At 37.8% G+C, this 15,689-nt stretch overlaps 3 protein-coding genes across 7 annotated transcripts; 2 read left to right on the forward strand and 1 right to left on the reverse strand.

Moving 5' to 3' along the window:
* Positions 1-238: 238 nt before the first annotated feature.
* On the forward strand, positions 239-5,866 carry LOC140765556 (mitochondrial-processing peptidase subunit alpha-like). Of its 3 annotated transcripts, none has more exons than XM_073104700.1 (13): positions 239-452; positions 1,048-1,293; positions 1,391-1,687; positions 1,760-1,927; positions 2,016-2,183; positions 2,283-2,363; positions 2,481-2,547; positions 2,875-2,972; positions 3,232-3,304; positions 3,397-3,467; positions 3,547-3,596; positions 5,332-5,444; positions 5,533-5,866. In XM_073104700.1, the coding sequence occupies exons 1-13, from the start codon at positions 414-416 to the stop codon at positions 5,583-5,585; spliced, it is 1,524 nt and encodes a 507-aa protein (XP_072960801.1). In that variant the 5' UTR covers positions 239-413; the 3' UTR covers positions 5,586-5,866. The 3 variants fall into 3 exon arrangements, with proteins under 3 accessions (XP_072960801.1, XP_072960802.1, XP_072960803.1); XM_073104701.1 differs by having other exon boundaries at positions 1,051-1,293; XM_073104702.1 differs by having other exon boundaries at positions 240-501.
* Positions 5,867-6,799: 933 nt separating this feature from the next.
* Positions 6,800-9,815, reverse strand: LOC140764206 (deSI-like protein At4g17486). The gene is made up of 4 exons (XM_073102642.1): positions 9,537-9,815; positions 8,407-8,694; positions 7,372-7,452; positions 6,800-7,230 (listed from the first exon to the last, which is right to left on the reverse strand). Exons 1-4 carry the CDS (start codon positions 9,667-9,669, stop codon positions 7,094-7,096), a joined length of 639 nt encoding a protein of 212 aa, XP_072958743.1. The 5' UTR covers positions 9,670-9,815; the 3' UTR covers positions 6,800-7,093.
* Positions 9,816-10,741: 926 nt separating this feature from the next.
* Positions 10,742-14,588, forward strand: LOC140766028 (pentatricopeptide repeat-containing protein At1g51965, mitochondrial). 3 transcript variants are annotated; one of them, XM_073105410.1, is made up of 3 exons: positions 10,742-11,524; positions 11,956-13,468; positions 14,172-14,588. In XM_073105410.1, the coding sequence occupies exons 1-2, from the start codon at positions 10,796-10,798 to the stop codon at positions 13,159-13,161; spliced, it is 1,935 nt and encodes a 644-aa protein (XP_072961511.1). In that variant the 5' UTR covers positions 10,742-10,795; the 3' UTR covers positions 13,162-13,468; positions 14,172-14,588. The 3 variants fall into 3 exon arrangements, with proteins under 3 accessions (XP_072961511.1, XP_072961509.1, XP_072961512.1); XM_073105408.1 differs by having other exon boundaries at positions 11,956-13,279; XM_073105411.1 differs by having other exon boundaries at positions 11,956-13,279; positions 14,179-14,588.
* Positions 14,589-15,689: the final 1,101 nt, after the last annotated feature.

Below are 15,689 nucleotides of genomic sequence, written 5' to 3' on the forward strand. Positions count from 1 at the left end.
AAAGCAGAAGGAAAATTTGCTAATTTACATATGTATTTGAATATAGTATCTCTATTTTTCTCTTTTAAAAAAATAAAAAATAAAAAATAAACTAAATATTAAAAATAAAAAGAATCTTAAAAGTGAGTAGTTTTCTTTGGCACCTTTGAGCAATTAAACACTTAAAATATAATTATCTGATTAAAATTCAGGATAAATGTGATATTTTTAACATTAAGCCTTAAAAAATCCTGTCACGGCGTCCACCGGACACGCCCGAGTCCGCAGTCGTCTCCAATTGTGGAGGAACAGAGCATATGCTGCTATCACTAGTCTCCGTCTTCTCTGGCGATTATATCATCTATTCCTCTCCTTATCGGGGAATAAGTTGAATCTTATCGGAGTGTCCAATCTATAGACCTCCTCCTCTCATCATGTACAGGGTTGCAGTTTCCCACCTTAGGGCTCTCAAGGTTTGATCTTTCACAAGCCATAACCCTCGTCTAACTTACTCATAATCTCGTGAGTCTTTGAGCCCCGATTTCCAGTTATTTATGTTAGGATTTGATCAATTCTGATCTGGTTTACATTCACTTGACAATTTATAGTGCGAATTTGTGGCCCGATTACGTAATTTTCGTAGATCTAATGGTGGTTCTTATTTGGAACTTATAAAGTTTTAGTATGTTGATTAAAATTTGGATTAACGAAGAAAGATGCTATACTCTACGTTCTTGTTTGATAATTAATTTTTAAAACTTTCTTTTTTTCGATCTCGAGGCAGCTAATTATTATTGGTGTAATGAATTTTGATGGAATGTTCTCAATATTAGGGATGTGCAAGTCTCAAGTTTCTACTGGGACTTTAGAATTTTTTCTTTCTAATTTGATCTATGTTTACATTTTATGTATGTATAGATATTTAGTCATATGCACTATATATATAGATATGCTTCCTAGTAACAGAAACTATATATGAGAAAATCGTCGTTGAAGTAATTCTTGATTTTTGCATTATTTGGTGATGGAATCGACATTTGAAATTCTCGTATTGTGTCATTTTTGTAGCAGCATGATGCTTGTGCCCAAAATCTGGAGGCCACGGTGAGATTTGCCAGCACAAGTGTTGCAAAAAGGTCGTCAGGTGGCTTCTTTAGCTGGCTTACTGGTGGAAGGTCCAGTCATGTTCCACCTCTAGATTTTCTGCTTCCAGGAGTTACAATTCCTCCTCATCTACCTGATTATGTAGAACCCGGAAAGACAAAAATCACAACTCTTCCGAATGGCGTGAAAATTGCCTCTGAAACATCTGCAGTATGTATTCCTTTAACATGTTCTCAATTGCCATATTACCCGCATATTGTTATATTCCCAGTAGACGGTGCTAACTTTCTTGGATTTGATTGATCAGAGACCCACTGCTTCAATAGGATTGTATGTTGGTTGTGGTTCTGTAAATGAAACGCCTACGACAACAGGTGCCGCACACCTGCTGGAGCGAATGGCCTTCAAAACAACAACGAATAGAAGCCACTTGCGCATTGTTCGTGAAATAGAAGCCATTGGAGGAAGTGTTACAGCATCAGCTTCCCGTGAGCAGATGAGTTACACTTATGATGCTCTCAAGACTTACATGCCCGAAATGGTTGAAGTGCTTATTGATTCTGTGAGAAATGCTGCTTTCCTTGATTGGGAGGTGAATGAACAGGTTATCATCTTACCATAATCAATTAGTTGCATTTTAGCCAGATTTGGTGCTATATCAACTTCTCTTTTGCAGCTGAAGAAAGTGAAAGCGGAGTTAGCAGAAGTTTCTAGCAATCCACAAGGTTTGCTTTTAGAGGCTATTCATTCTGCTGGTTATTCTGGTGCACTGGCACATCCTTTGATGGCGCCAGAATCTGCAATCAACAAGTTAAACAGCAACATCTTGGAGGAATTTGTTGCTGTAAGATGAAGTACCCGACTCATAGTACATTACGTTATCTATTCTCAGTTTACTGCTCCATTATGTGTATTGATTGGAATCATTTCAGGAGAACTATACTGCTTCCAGGATTGTCCTTGCAGCATCAGGTGTGGAGCATGACAAATTATTATCTATTGCTGAACCACTTCTATCTGACCTCCCCAAGGTGGCACAACCAGAGGAGCCAAAATCTGTGTATGTTGGCGGTGACTATAGATGCCAAGCTGATTCATCGGTGTGTACCAAAAGCACGGAGTCTATTTTGTCTGACAAATTCTATTGGATTCTTCTGATCATTTATGTCGTTTCCTACTGGTAATTATGGGGATGACAGAAAACACATATTGCAATTGCATTTGAAGTTCCTGGTGGCTGGCGTAAAGAAAAGGATGCTGTGACGCTGACAGTACTTCAGGTTCAAGAGAAGAGAAGCAGTTTATGATTTCTTTAAGTTAGGCATAATTTTGATTCTGTAACTATTATGTTGATGATTCTTGAAGAATATGAACCAGACTGGTGCCATGTCATCCAGATGCTTATGGGAGGTGGTGGCTCATTTTCTGCTGGGGGACCAGGAAAAGGGATGTATTCTCGGTTATGTAAGTAATATCTACTCTGTATTCTCGTTTACGTGAGTAATATTTACTCTGTTTATGATGTTCCATGTGATATAATGATTCAATCTTGTAAGATTTAACATATAAAAGCTGCCAGATGAACATGCTGCCTGCACATGCCATAGAGCAAGGCCCTCTTGGTCTATCTCGATTTTCAGTACAAGCAGCTTATGAGGTTCATGTCTTTTTGGGGGGCTTTGAGCTATTTAGGGCATGCACAAAATTTTAACTCACATAGGCTAGTAGATAAATCTTCACTATTTCAGTCTACTAAGCACTCACCTTTTATTTCTTATCTATCATATACAGATCTACACGTCTTAAATGAGTTCCAGCAAATTCAATCTTTCTCAGCTTTCAGTAGTCTTTACAACAATACTGGTCTTTTTGGCATTCGTGCAACCACCGTAAGCTACTCTGCTTTTTATATGGTTGTGCTGATTATTTGTTTTCTTTGTTTAGCTACTGTACTTTTCCTCATCTATTATAGTTTCCCTCTTTCAGTACTATTGCTTCACGAGTTGCTCTTTTCATGGATGACTATTTTCTTTCATGAGCTTTCAGTTATGGATATAAAATCTTAGTTGCCATAGTACTCCTAGCCTTTTTCTTGCATTAGCACACACATTTACACCTTAGCCCCTAAGAGTTCCTTGTTCCATTCAGAGTTCAGATTTTGTTCCTAAAGCTGTTGAATTGGCAGCCAGAGAACTTCTTTCGGTTGCAACTCCTGGGCAAGGTTGGATCTCGGTCCAAATTTGCTTAACCTTTTTCATTGAGTTGGTCTTTTCTTTTCTCTTTTTGAAATTTTTGGTTCTGCTTTCTTCACAGTTGACCAGGTACAACTAGATCGTGCCAAACAGTCAACTAAGTCTTCACTGTTGATGAATCTGGAATCAAGGGTAATGATTGATTTACTATCAACCTGGTAAAGACACTTGCTTGGCAGCTTCAACCACTCACTGTCTATGCATTTTGCAGATGGTAGCATCAGAAGACACAGGACGGCAGATTTTGACATATGGAGAAAGGTACATCTTTTTCATAATCCTTCATGGATTTTCTTTTCCATGAGAACTATATAAAGGAGTTGAAGAAATACTGTGGGAGCAGGGAAAAGCAGAAGCAATTGTGAGAATGAGTAGGGGGCAACATTCTTGTCACTATTTGCTAGAGTATCAGAGTCCTAGAGTATATCTATAGTACTTCTCAATTTCTCATAATAAGAAAAGATTTGTCAGAGTGCCAATGTGGCAATGAAATTTCAACATGGGATTTACTTATTAATGGCCTTTCTGTTTGTGAGAGCATTCTATCCTTTTCCTTTTCTTCTCGCGGGGTCCTTTACCCCACATCTAATTAGTAACTACCAGTGAGTGAAGTCCAAGAGTAGAACGTATCAACTGTTTATTGCTGGGTTGTTAGCCGCCCCAAGTTAGTTTCACAGGTTAAATCTGTCGACCCTTAAGATTTAGGTGCTTACTCGACTAGGCAGCTGCTTCTTAAAATATTGAGCTTATACTTAAAATTTCTTGTTCTATACCCAAAAATACACATGAAATAGCCACTTAATCTTTTGATTATTTGGTTATTGATGGATTAACTAAAAATTTTCAGTATAAAATTTCATAATGTATGCCGATTACATCATTTTAATTGGTGATTTTAAGATAGGATTGAACACAAGCTTGGAATATGGAGAAGAAACATAGAATCTTATATGTTTTAGATGAAGATCTAAGGCCAAGTACATAGAATGCCACTTGAGTTTATTGAGTCAGAAAATAGAAAAAAAATATTCTTGATGAACAAGAAGTATTAAAGAGGGACTTACTTTCCTCATGTTGAATTTGTTTTTTAACAAGAATCAGAGGTGCTGATGATTGCATTTCAGAACAAGAGTAGGATATCTAAAATGGATCAGATTGTATAACATCTTCATGGTCATTATCCAAGTCTCTCCCAACAACATAGGGTCAGCTTGAGCTCACTTAAAACATGAGAAAGACTCCAAAAAGTGACATCAACTCAAAATTTGTGCCACTTTCCTGGAGAAAGAAGAATCAGAAAATAGAGATTGCTTTAAAAACTATATAATACCAGATCGGGGGTAGAATAGAGTACCTTCTTGGTTGCAATTCATGCCCATGTAACGTAGAAGCCGAACATAAACTTGTGCTCAAGAGATAGCTGTCCATACACTGATAAGGGTTGTATGGATTCTCGAAGCTATCATATCTCATTTAATTTGGGCCAGTCTACACAACGTGTACACCCTATACATGTATCAGAAACTTTTAAACAAGAATTGTTTTATTTTCCACTAGAAACTAGCATTAACAAGAAATTTTAAAATGAAAATGTTAATGTGGATGATTAATGGTTAAACACAAGAGCTAATGGGTAGCACGAATGGAGGATAAGTGAGAATCAATAAAGATTGTTTGGATGGTTTGAAGTTTCACCCGAGAAGGAACAGTAACGGTTGAAAATTAATAAAAACTAAAGCCGAAACTCATTGGGTAAAATCGAAACTATCAAGATTTTTAGTTTTGACATTTATTTTGGACCACAATAAACTAAAATTATTCTATTTTGGCTTATAATATTAAATCTTTTTAGAGGTCAAAATTAAAAGCAAAATAAAGAATTTGGGCATTTCATATTTAGAATTCCAGTAAAACCTTTGGTTTCTCTCTCTCCCTCTCTCTCTCTATGCCAATCATATAAATTTGCAACATTGTGTTTCTTGTATTGTTTTTGCAGGAAACCAGCGGAGCATTTCTTGAAAGCTGTTGACGGAGTTACATTGAAAGATATCACTTCCCTTGCTGAAAAAATCATTTCATCGCCGCTAACCATGGCCTCATGGGGAGATGGTGAGTTTCAAAGTAGATCCCTGTTTTTGTCTTTGAACTTTTTTCTCTCATATATCATCAGTAATATGGTAACTGTTTCCTGATGCAGTTATCCATGTTCCAAGCTATGATTCTGTTAGCCAGAAATTCCATGCCAAGTGAATGTTTCGACGTCTGATGATGCTCGCATTGTATGGTGTATCTTAGTAACCAATTTTCCTGTCCACTGCTTGAGGGCATATCTGCTGAAAATAAGAACCAGAGTGACAAAGTTCAACTGGATTAATAATATCAGGGACATTTTAGTCGTAATTCCTGTCTGTTGTCTATAAATTTAAATGGTCAGTAACTGATACCTATCTTTGCTCATCTGTTCTTGTGGTTGTGCCTCTTGAGTAGTAGCGATTTATGAATAAAAGATTATATACTTAACGTTGCGTGTATTTCTCTTTCTACATTATGAGATGTGAAATCTTGTTGACAGCAACTCATTGTGCTACATGAATGGCGTTCATTTTAGTTTAGCAATTGTTTGGAAGATACCCAAAGCTTAAATTCTTAATTGTACAATACTGTAATATTGCACTTCATAGCCATCTCTGCTGCTTTAAGTGCGATGGTGCAAACGTAATCGTAATCTTTTGATGAATATATCAAGTATTCAGACAGGAGGGACAGAGTCCAACCAAGTCGAAGAAAACCTATGCTCCTGCCCTAGCTGAGCTAATTGATTGGCAGCCATATTAGCTTTCCCTAAAGCAGTGAGAGAAATACACAAGAAAAGAACGATAACATACAGAAGATATCCAAAATAGTTCACCACCTCCACAGTGGATGTTGACTGGGGTCACAGAATCATATTCGATCCGTAAGTTTGATAGGTGGTGATCCCTGACTTTTAGGAGAGCAAACTTGCAGACTTGACGGCTTCGGGATGCAAGGGATCAACAGCAGGAGAGGCAGCCGCCCCTAAGATGATAGGAGTGCCATAATTCCCACGATAGCATTCTGAAGTGAGAAAGCACCATCCATATTTGAGTGGGGATGGTCCCAAATAACGAAGCATTCCAGTGGCAGAGAGAGCGAGGAGGCCTGGGCTTAATAGCATGAGGACGCACAAAAATAACTCACCAGACTCCACAACATGAACCAAGGACTTAAACATGACTTGCAGGACAATAGACGTTTGCTGCTTAAAAACAATCTCGTTGCGGCTCTTCCACAGTTGCCACATCTCGTAGTGCCTAACTAACTACTTCAAAAAAGAAAAAAGAAAAAAAAGAAAAGAAAGAAAAGGAGTGATTCTGTTACTCATGTAGGCACGGTCACTGTTTGCTAAACAATGATTGTAGACAAATCAGGAGAAACTCTCACAATGAATAATATATATATATATATACATGTTTTTCAATATTCTCATTTGCTAGCAAAGAACAAGAATTTCGAAGTATTGCCAACACGAAAAGTAGCTGACAGACAGATGAACAACACGAACATGAAAAATAAGGGGAAAAAATCATCATAGTTAGTGAAACAGCAGATGAATTTAAGTAACATAAAAAAATAGAAAAAAGAAATAATTGGGCTGAGGTTACAGAATAGGGAAAAGACAAGATCACTTCACTGGACATTAATGCACACAATTGGTTTAGCAAGAATTTGGCATGCTTTCATCTTTGAATCTCCTTCACTAATATAACATCTCCACCAGAAGATGGGGAAAGGAGGCATCTGTCTTGATCAGTATCATCACTCTCGAAAGGTTCATGCGTGGTAGTGGTGATTATCGAGAATGATTCAGACCCATCTTTTAGACATGAAAAGAAACAAAGAATGTGCAAGATTTAAGTAATGATACCAAAAGCTAGTAGTGATACACTTCAAATAATAACAGGAAGAAACATCTGAGCTGTACAAGATCCAAAAAATGTTCAGGGATTTTACTAACCTGAGAAACCATGGTAGTCAGAGATTTGCTTAACTTCTGGTATCTTCATGCTCTCTGGTAGAAGGCAATTGCAAATGGCACCTGAAAACAGGATCAGATCATTTATTTAATAAAAATAGAGTCAAGTATTTCTTAAGACAGACACAGAAGCCTTTGTTATAATACCAAAAGTCTTAACTATTGGAGATCATCAAAAAAGACAAAACTGAATTATAAAATTGGGCATCTTAATTCTTAGTCAACGATCACGCAGACACTACTAATCTTGATATTTGCTTGAATATTTATATCTGAAAAGAACTGACTAAGATATTCTTGTCATCATGCTTAAGACCAAACTATCACTAGGATTGATAAGATCAACTGTTTTGGATGTTGTATAAAATTGTTTAACAGGAAAAAGGAAAGAGTGAAATGAAGGACACTACAAGTACCGAATGGGAACTCCGCATACCACCTGGCTACCCTATATTCAAAAGTAAATTGGTAGGTCCATAAATTTAGGCACCATTTTCATTTCCAATTAATATTCTCTCGTGTATTTGGAAATCCATATTAGTTTACTACAATTTTCTACAATCTGGCTACCCTATATTTAGAAGTTAATTGGTAGGTCCATAAATTTAGGCACCAATTTTCATTTACAATTAATATTCCTTCATGTATTTGGAAATCCATATTAGTTGACTACAATCTTCTATAGATTTAAGCAGGTATCTCCAAACTAAATTACTGAATGGAAAGCTAACTGGTTAAAGCTTTAGAAGCTAGTTTCTGATTCATTTCTGCATAAATACTAAATCACAGAAAAGTCAGAAAAAGGCTGTTCTTGTTGGTCAAAATGTCGCAATAATTTCATATATGTTTTACTTCTTCTGCACCTTCACAAAGGCCAGCCATCTCACAATTAATGCATGGCATTGAGGCCAAAAATTAGTGATTGTAAAATGTCGTAAAAAGAAGCAATGATACTGTTATTGTAAAACCTCAGAGAAAGCAAGGAAACAGAAGATGCAAAAGAGCTTCCTGACATACCTATCTTGGCAAGCCGATTAACCCAACCAGGGATACCTCTTTCTGTCAATTTCAAACTAACTTCATCTGTAAAGTGATTGCAGTTTTTAGAAATGAGTTGATAGGTGTCTCCATGATAGTCTGCAGCTATGTTCTCCATGAATTCCCGAAATTCATTGGGATGCATATCTGTACGACCTAATGAAATGGAACATCTATAGATATATCCAGGACATTTCTTTGGTTCCACCTCAAACACCCCACTTGATGGGTAATCATGAGCTCCAAAACCATATTCCAAGCCATGGACTGTAACAGAACAATTCATAAACAAGTAAATCATGTCGAAAGAAAGCATATGGATGCTTGAACACTAAATCACTATGAATAAACATAAATAAACAACATCTTATGTGTATCTCGTGATGCCAATCTTAAAGTTACGACAATCATATTCTCATGCACAACCAGAACAAATGGAGAATACATTTTTTCTACAATAGAAGAAAAACAGCAAATGAGATGCTAATCTGAGGAATGAAAGTATGAAACAAAGGACTACAGGTCATATTGAGATTAGAGTATATTTGAAGAAACAAAGGACTAAATGGGGGTCGAGGTTGATGATTAGTATAGTTATCTTAAGCATGCATCAACTGGCAGAAACCTTGGTCAAAATAAAGTACCTTCTTAAGCAGAGGCTCGATGCTTCCAAACAGGAACTTAAAACGTACATGCATTTAGGTAGACTATAAAGTATAAAGTATATAGTATAAAGTATAGATACTCAGGATTTATTCCATTTCCGTGGTGGTTGACTACTACCAGAGATATCAAAAGATTCTTTCGATAATTTTAAACAATTTGTCAGAATCAACCGTTATACTCTATCGTTCCTTTTTCTTTAAAACAATAGGGTGAATTATCATTATTAGAAGAAAAAACCTAAAATATTTTGATGAACAACTCTTGCAGATCTCGGTAATTCCCTTCACGCTCATCTAACTTCCAAAGGCAGGATTACAATCTAAAAGATCATAAAGTTACCAAGTCAAGCGCGATTCATACGACGGGCAGCTTAAATCGTGATTCCGCATCATTCCAAGATCGAACTTTTACACAAAAATGAAGGTTAAATTCCCCTGGCTCACCTTCGATTCCGGAGTGGAAGATACCGAGGCCGCACCAGAAGAGGTAATTGTTCAACGGGGTGAGGTCGTAGACGTTGAGCACGACCGGGAACCCCTGCGATGACGGCGAGCTCGAGGAGAAGGCCGACCCCATTAACTGCCCCCAATTCGTACCCGTCGTCCAAACCCTAGGGGTTTCTTTGAACTCGAGATCTCCGGGGAAAGAGAGGGAGGAGGAGAGACAGCGCAATAATAGGGGTGGGCAGAGTACGACCGAAAAGGAGCCAGCGTGGAGTCTTTGAGTCGTGGGACTGGAAATCGAACTCTATTGGTCATACGTAGCAGCTGTTCGTCTTAGAAGAGATCGAGGCCGTCTGTGGGTGGCAACCGGGAATTATGGTATGTACACGTGGACAACTTTATTGTACCCACCCACGTATAACAAAATTTGGTGTAAAGTCTATCACTTCACTTATCTTATATAATATTTAATTAAAATATATATACACGTAATATAAATTATAAAATATATTTAAGAAATATATAGACTAAATGATGCCTAGACTTATTTATTTGAGGTTTGGGCTAAACTAATAAGTATCTTTTATCATAGTGGGAGGAGTTAATAACCCAAGGTGAACCAACCATAGTAGAGGGTCCTTGACCGTCCCCACCTCATTGTTGGCATAGCCACTAGGCACTAGCCCATCTTCTTATTGTTATTATCTCTTTTGTCGCAGATTTATCTATAATCTCTCCTCCTCCATTGTTTTGCGTTGGTTATGGGCCTGTGGCCACTAGGCCAAGTTTGCACGGTGGTCGCGTTGGATGGATGTAGAACCTTGGCTCTACTGTCTAATTTAAAAAAATTACATTACCTTTCTATATATTTTATATCATTAAGTCACACTAAACTTTCTCCTTAAGTATTATTTAATAGAAGCACAATTATGTGGTTATATATGTTAATAACTTTTATATTTGTTGTTTACTAAAAAGTACAAGATGGTGTGTGGGACAAAACAAAATGTAAATAATAAAGTAATTTTAGTTGGGGTGAAAAATAATATTTAACCATATTCTTAACCTTATGAGTAATCTACCTAATTTATTCGGTATGTGAATATAAATTTAGATAACATGAGTCTTCTTTTTATTATAAAAGTAATCATGTACTTGGGGAAGAATACATACCCAACCCAATCCTAACCCAACCCAACCAAATTTAAACTTAATACCCTTCGTCTCACCTGACCCGCGTCCAACCGACCCAAATAACCATGCGACGTCTTCTCCTATCGCCGTCCCGACTCACCCGGACTCGCTCCCTCGCCACCAATTACACCGCCCGAATCGTCCGATCGGACTCCTCCGGCCGCGCCCTTGCCGTCGAGGTCAACCCGCTGGAGCTCGGCCACGACCCACGGGGCCATGCCCTTCCCCGGCGGGACCTCATCTGCCGCGCCACCCATATCCTCCTCTCCTCTGCCTCCTCCTCCGACCCTTTCCTCGATCTCTCCGACTACCTCCAGACCCTAACCCTTACCCTCACGCCCTCCGAGGCCTCCGAGATCCTCAAATCCATCCGCCGTTCCGACCTCGCGGTCGCCTTCTTCCGCTTCGTTGCCTCCCTCCCTGGATTCCGCCATGACTGCTTCACCTATAACCGCCTACTCTCCATCCTCGCCTGTTCGGGAACCTCCGCCGGCGATGAGGTCCGGCGCCTCGTCGACGAGATGGAAAGAGAGGGAATCAGGGGGAGCATCTCGACCGTTAACATCTTGATCGGGATCGTCGGGGCGGGGGAGATCGGGAGGTGCTTGGAGCTGGCTAAGAAGTGGGGATTGAAGCCGAATGGATACACTTATAAGTGTTTGGTCCAAGCGTACTTGAGGTGCCGGGATGCAGAAGGGGGGTTTAGGGTTTATGAGGAGATGAGGAGGAGAGGGTATAAGTTGGATATCTTTGCTTACAATATGCTCTTGGATGCGTTGGCGAAGGCGGATATGGTAATCTCTCTCACCCTCTTGCGTATGGTAATTGACGTATCTAAATTGTAGGGTGGTTAGACATTTCTTGGATTTGGAAAATGCTTAGATGAAAAAGTTGCACTCAATTCAATTCTTAGATTTGGAAATACATTTTCTTTCAATGTACTTTCTTAATTAAGAATAAAAAGTTTCATCTTTCGATGTACATTTTCTTCCAATCCTTGTTTTGCCCTTAATTCTTGATTATTTACGGTACTTTTCTTTTATAAAAAGATGGTATATTTTCATTTGGCTGCTCGTGTTTGTTCCTATATAAGCATGTTGTTGAATCTTGAGCTTTTTTTTTCACTTTTACAATAGGAAAGAGTTTCAATTTTCTTCCCCTTTATTCTTCCTGTTACTTATCCAACGCTTCGATCTTTGCAGTTGACAATGTTTTAATTAAACAGGTCGACCAAGTTTACAAGGTTTTTGAGGACATGAAAAGAAAGCACTGTGAAGCAGATGTATATACGTATACTATACTCATCAGAATGTCAGGAAAAACTGGGAAGACTGATGAGATTGTCACTTACATTGAAGAAATGATAAAGAAAGGATGTATACTCAACCTGATTGCTTTTAATACTATGATTCAGGCACTTGGTAAGAACAGGATGGTGGACAAGATGATTTTCCTTTTCTCCAAGATGATCGAAAATGATTGCGGACCCAATGAATTCACTTATAGTGTAATAGTTGATGCCTTAGCAACAGAAGGACAACTGCATAGACTAGACGAGATCGTGCAAATATCTAACAAGTACATGAACAAGTCAATTTATGCATATCTGGTAAAAACATTGTGCAAGTTAGGACATGCAAGTGAGGCCCATAGCTTATTTTGTCGTATGTGGAGTTTTCATGACAGAGGAGATCGGGATGCTTTCATTTCGATGCTTGAGATACTATGTAATGCAGGAAAGACATCTGAGGCCATGGATCTACTAAATATGATGAAGGAAAAAGGGATAACTTCTGATATCATCATGTACAACATGGTATTTTCAGCTCTTGGTAAGCTAAAGCAGGTTTCCTATTTATGCACTTTGTATGAAAAGATGAAACTTGATGGCATTTCACCTGATATTTTTACCTATAATATACTTATCTCAAGCCTAGGTAGAATTGGTCTAGTTGACAAAGCTTCTGAACTTTTTGAAGAAATGGAGAGTACTGATTGTAAACCTGATGTCATAACTTACAATTCGTTGATAAATTGTATGGGGAAAAATGGGGAGTTAGATGAAGCCTACATGCGGTTTAAGGAGATGCAAGAGAAAGGATTGAATCCGGATGTTGTCACTTATAGTACCCTGATTGAATGCTTTGGCAAAAGTAATAAAGTTGAGATGGCTTGCAGGTTGTTTGATGAGATGCTCACAGAGGGATGCATCCCTAATATTGTGACATATAATATTTTACTTGATTGTCTTGAGAAATGTGGGAAGACAGCAGAAGCGTTTGAATTATATGCAAGTTTGAAGCAGCAGGGATTGACGCCAGACACAATAACTTATTCAATACTTGAACGATTAGAAAATGGGTCTCAGAGATCATTAAGACTGCGCAAGCCAAGTCGTATCACTGGTTGGGTTGTCAGCCCTTTAAGATGATGAAGACCACTGTTTCTAAGTGGATTTCTGACAGGATTTTTCCGCATCGTCGAGCCTCTGATGTGTTGCCCAGGACAAGTGAGAAAGATCTTGAGTTCAATTTGGAATATAACAGAAGGTGCCCTTCCTATTTCAACTATAATATTGCAGTAAATTTGATATTATAGTTCATGCAACTTTCTTTACTGCTGCACAAATATGTCCAAGTTCAGTCAACGGAAGAGCTTTAATTATCTCATTCACCTGTTTCACTAAGCTAATTCTCCAGACTTACAGATTTCCTGATGCTGATTAGTGAGCTGTTGAGGTTTGTGTAGTTGAATACAGTGGCCTATATTCTATCCTTGTTGAAATAATGTCTTAAACAGAAAATTGAAGCGACATATCTTGTAATTACAGAACAATGATGTTAAAATATGATTGTAATCATTTTCTTGGTTGCTAGGATCATACTAATTTTCAAATTCTTCTTGTTTTGAAACACATACCTGCATGGCACTTTGCTAGTACTGCATGTAATATGAGGCATCGATATCTCATAATCTATGAACTTCATATGTAACTAAATATTTTGTTGTTGTAAAATGCATTCCTTCTGATACTCATAAATTCAATTTTCCTGTGCATATATAACTTTGTGCTTTTATGAAATTCATTTTTCCTGTGCATGTATAACTTTGTGCTTTTATGAAATTCATTTTTCCTGTGCATGTATAACTTTGTGCTTTTATGCGATTGAACACATGGTTCTAAATTATTTGGTGTATTCACTCTTTTCCAAGACAACAATATACATTCACGAGCATTTAAAATGATATGTAGTTTTTACAACATTTTGGTAAACCTTTCTTGCTGCAAATGTTCGTGACCATGGGCTTCTTTTCTGTGCGTATTGTTGGCATCTTTTATGTTGCATTTTTTCTTGCTTAGCACAAACTGTTATCCACTATTCAGATATGTCTTGGTTGAGCTCTCTGCAATCTGAGACTGACCATATCTTTCTGTGGTAGGTTCTAGTCATTCTACAATTGCTCAATTAGCACCTTTCCTCCTTTGAATTCAGCCCTCTTGAACCATTGTAAGAGTGGGACAACAAACAGAGGATGCTGGTTGCAGAAACTCTACAGGTCTCTACAGGTGCAACTCGTGTGTGCTGGAAGATGGTGTTCATATGTTTGGTCCTTTTGTTTTTGCAGCCAAGGCCGTTGTTCTTGAACTCATCTATATCAATATTAGTATTAGTATTGATTTTGCGACCAGTTCAAATACTAAAGATATAGCCGTCTCACTATTATATCTGGTTTTCCCAGATACTTATTTTACTTCATTGCAAATTCTTCTACCATTACTATTGGATACAGCAATTATTTAATGTATATATTGTTATTCATCACTGTAATGAATAATAGAGACGCTTTTCTTGTCAATTTAGTGAATATAAATATTCGATGTGTAGCCCAAAGTCTATTGAATGTTGTTGATCAATTGGGTTTTGCTATATTGATTTAAAGCAGCTTAACTTTAATCTTCTATCCACCATTGGCATTCTTGTGCTAGAGGGCATTTTATAAGCAGATAATTCTGTTCATGAGGCTTCCCACCCCAACCTCTACTGGCCAAGCCCGCCTATTCTTTAGGCGCCCACCGATCCACAGGCTGTGGATAAAATTGCAAGGAGCTTTATCGCAGTGAGGAATGTCTTGCTGTTCTAGTTATAACTTTCATTTGATCAGCTACGGTGTGGAATATGCTGCTCTTGTGGTCTCCTTTCCACCACATAGAGGCGATTGGATTCCTTTTGGCTTTTCTTTTAATGATTCGTTTGGGCTTAGCTTTGGAAAGAAGAAACGTTTCCCGTTATTTATTTATTTATTATTATTATCATCATTTTTTGAGAAAAGATTTCCCCTAATTTATCAGGATAAGATCCAAGTGGATTTGTATCATTGATGTAATGAAATGCCTTGTAACTTTTTAAAGACAACAAGGATACAGAATATGCTTTCAATTGGTGGATGATGGTCTTGTTTGTTAGCAAACTTTACTCCTGTCTAGTAACTAAAGGTGATTTCATATAGGAGTAAAATCTTCCCTAATTACTTGACTAACTATAGCCTTTTTCTTTCCTTCTTGTGGTGTCTCTATAACTATGCTCTTCCCAGAAATACTCCCAAAGAGAATAAATCATACCAAAGTTTGACTGGAAATGAAAGTTATCTCGCAGTTAATATTCTGAAAGAAACATTTCACATCTCTTGCATTTGCTGTGTAATTTTGTCATGGCAGTCAATGTAACAGGAATGGAATCTAGGTCCCTTTTAAATGTTAAATCTTAACAGACATACTCATCCACACTGCTAACCTGATGGCCAGTAGTGCATTTCAGAGGAATGCTTTTCAGAGCAGTGAGGTTAGTGGAATCCGAATATCAAGACATTAATGGTGAAGTTGGTCATCTTACATGTACTTTATATTGCACTGCATGCTTACATGTACTTCATATTGCACTGCATGGAATATTACTAACG

Source organism: Typha angustifolia, chromosome 8, assembly GCF_048772165.1.
Source record: "Typha angustifolia cultivar Huaian chromosome 8, ASM4877216v1, whole genome shotgun sequence".
NCBI lineage: Eukaryota > Viridiplantae > Streptophyta > Magnoliopsida > Poales > Typhaceae > Typha > Typha angustifolia.

What these genes read in the sequence shown, in the direction of transcription:
- LOC140765556 (XM_073104700.1), top strand. Translation starts at nt 414, where the DNA reads ATGTACAGGGTTGCAGTTTCCCACCTTAGGGCTCTCAAG. An exon ending in CCCACCTTAGGGCTCTCAAG is followed by an intron (nt 453 to 1,047) that starts GTTTGATCTTTC and finishes TCATTTTTGTAG; the next exon opens with CAGCATGATGCTTGTGCCCA. An exon ending in TGACGCTGACAGTACTTCAG is followed by an intron (nt 2,364 to 2,480) that starts GTTCAAGAGAAG and finishes CATGTCATCCAG; the next exon opens with ATGCTTATGGGAGGTGGTGG.
- LOC140764206 (XM_073102642.1), bottom strand. Translation starts at nt 9,669, where the DNA reads ATGGGGTCGGCCTTCTCCTCGAGCTCGCCGTCATCGCAGGGGTTCCCG. An exon ending in CTTCCACTCCGGAATCGAAG is followed by an intron (nt 8,695 to 9,536) that starts GTGAGCCAGGGG and finishes GTTCTGTTACAG; the next exon opens with TCCATGGCTTGGAATATGGT. An exon ending in TAATCGGCTTGCCAAGATAG is followed by an intron (nt 7,453 to 8,406) that starts GTATGTCAGGAA and finishes TCCTGTTTTCAG; the next exon opens with GTGCCATTTGCAATTGCCTT.
- LOC140766028 (XM_073105410.1), top strand. Translation starts at nt 10,796, where the DNA reads ATGCGACGTCTTCTCCTATCGCCGTCCCGACTCACCCGGACTCGCTCC. An exon ending in CGTTGGCGAAGGCGGATATG is followed by an intron (nt 11,525 to 11,955) that starts GTAATCTCTCTC and finishes TTAATTAAACAG; the next exon opens with GTCGACCAAGTTTACAAGGT.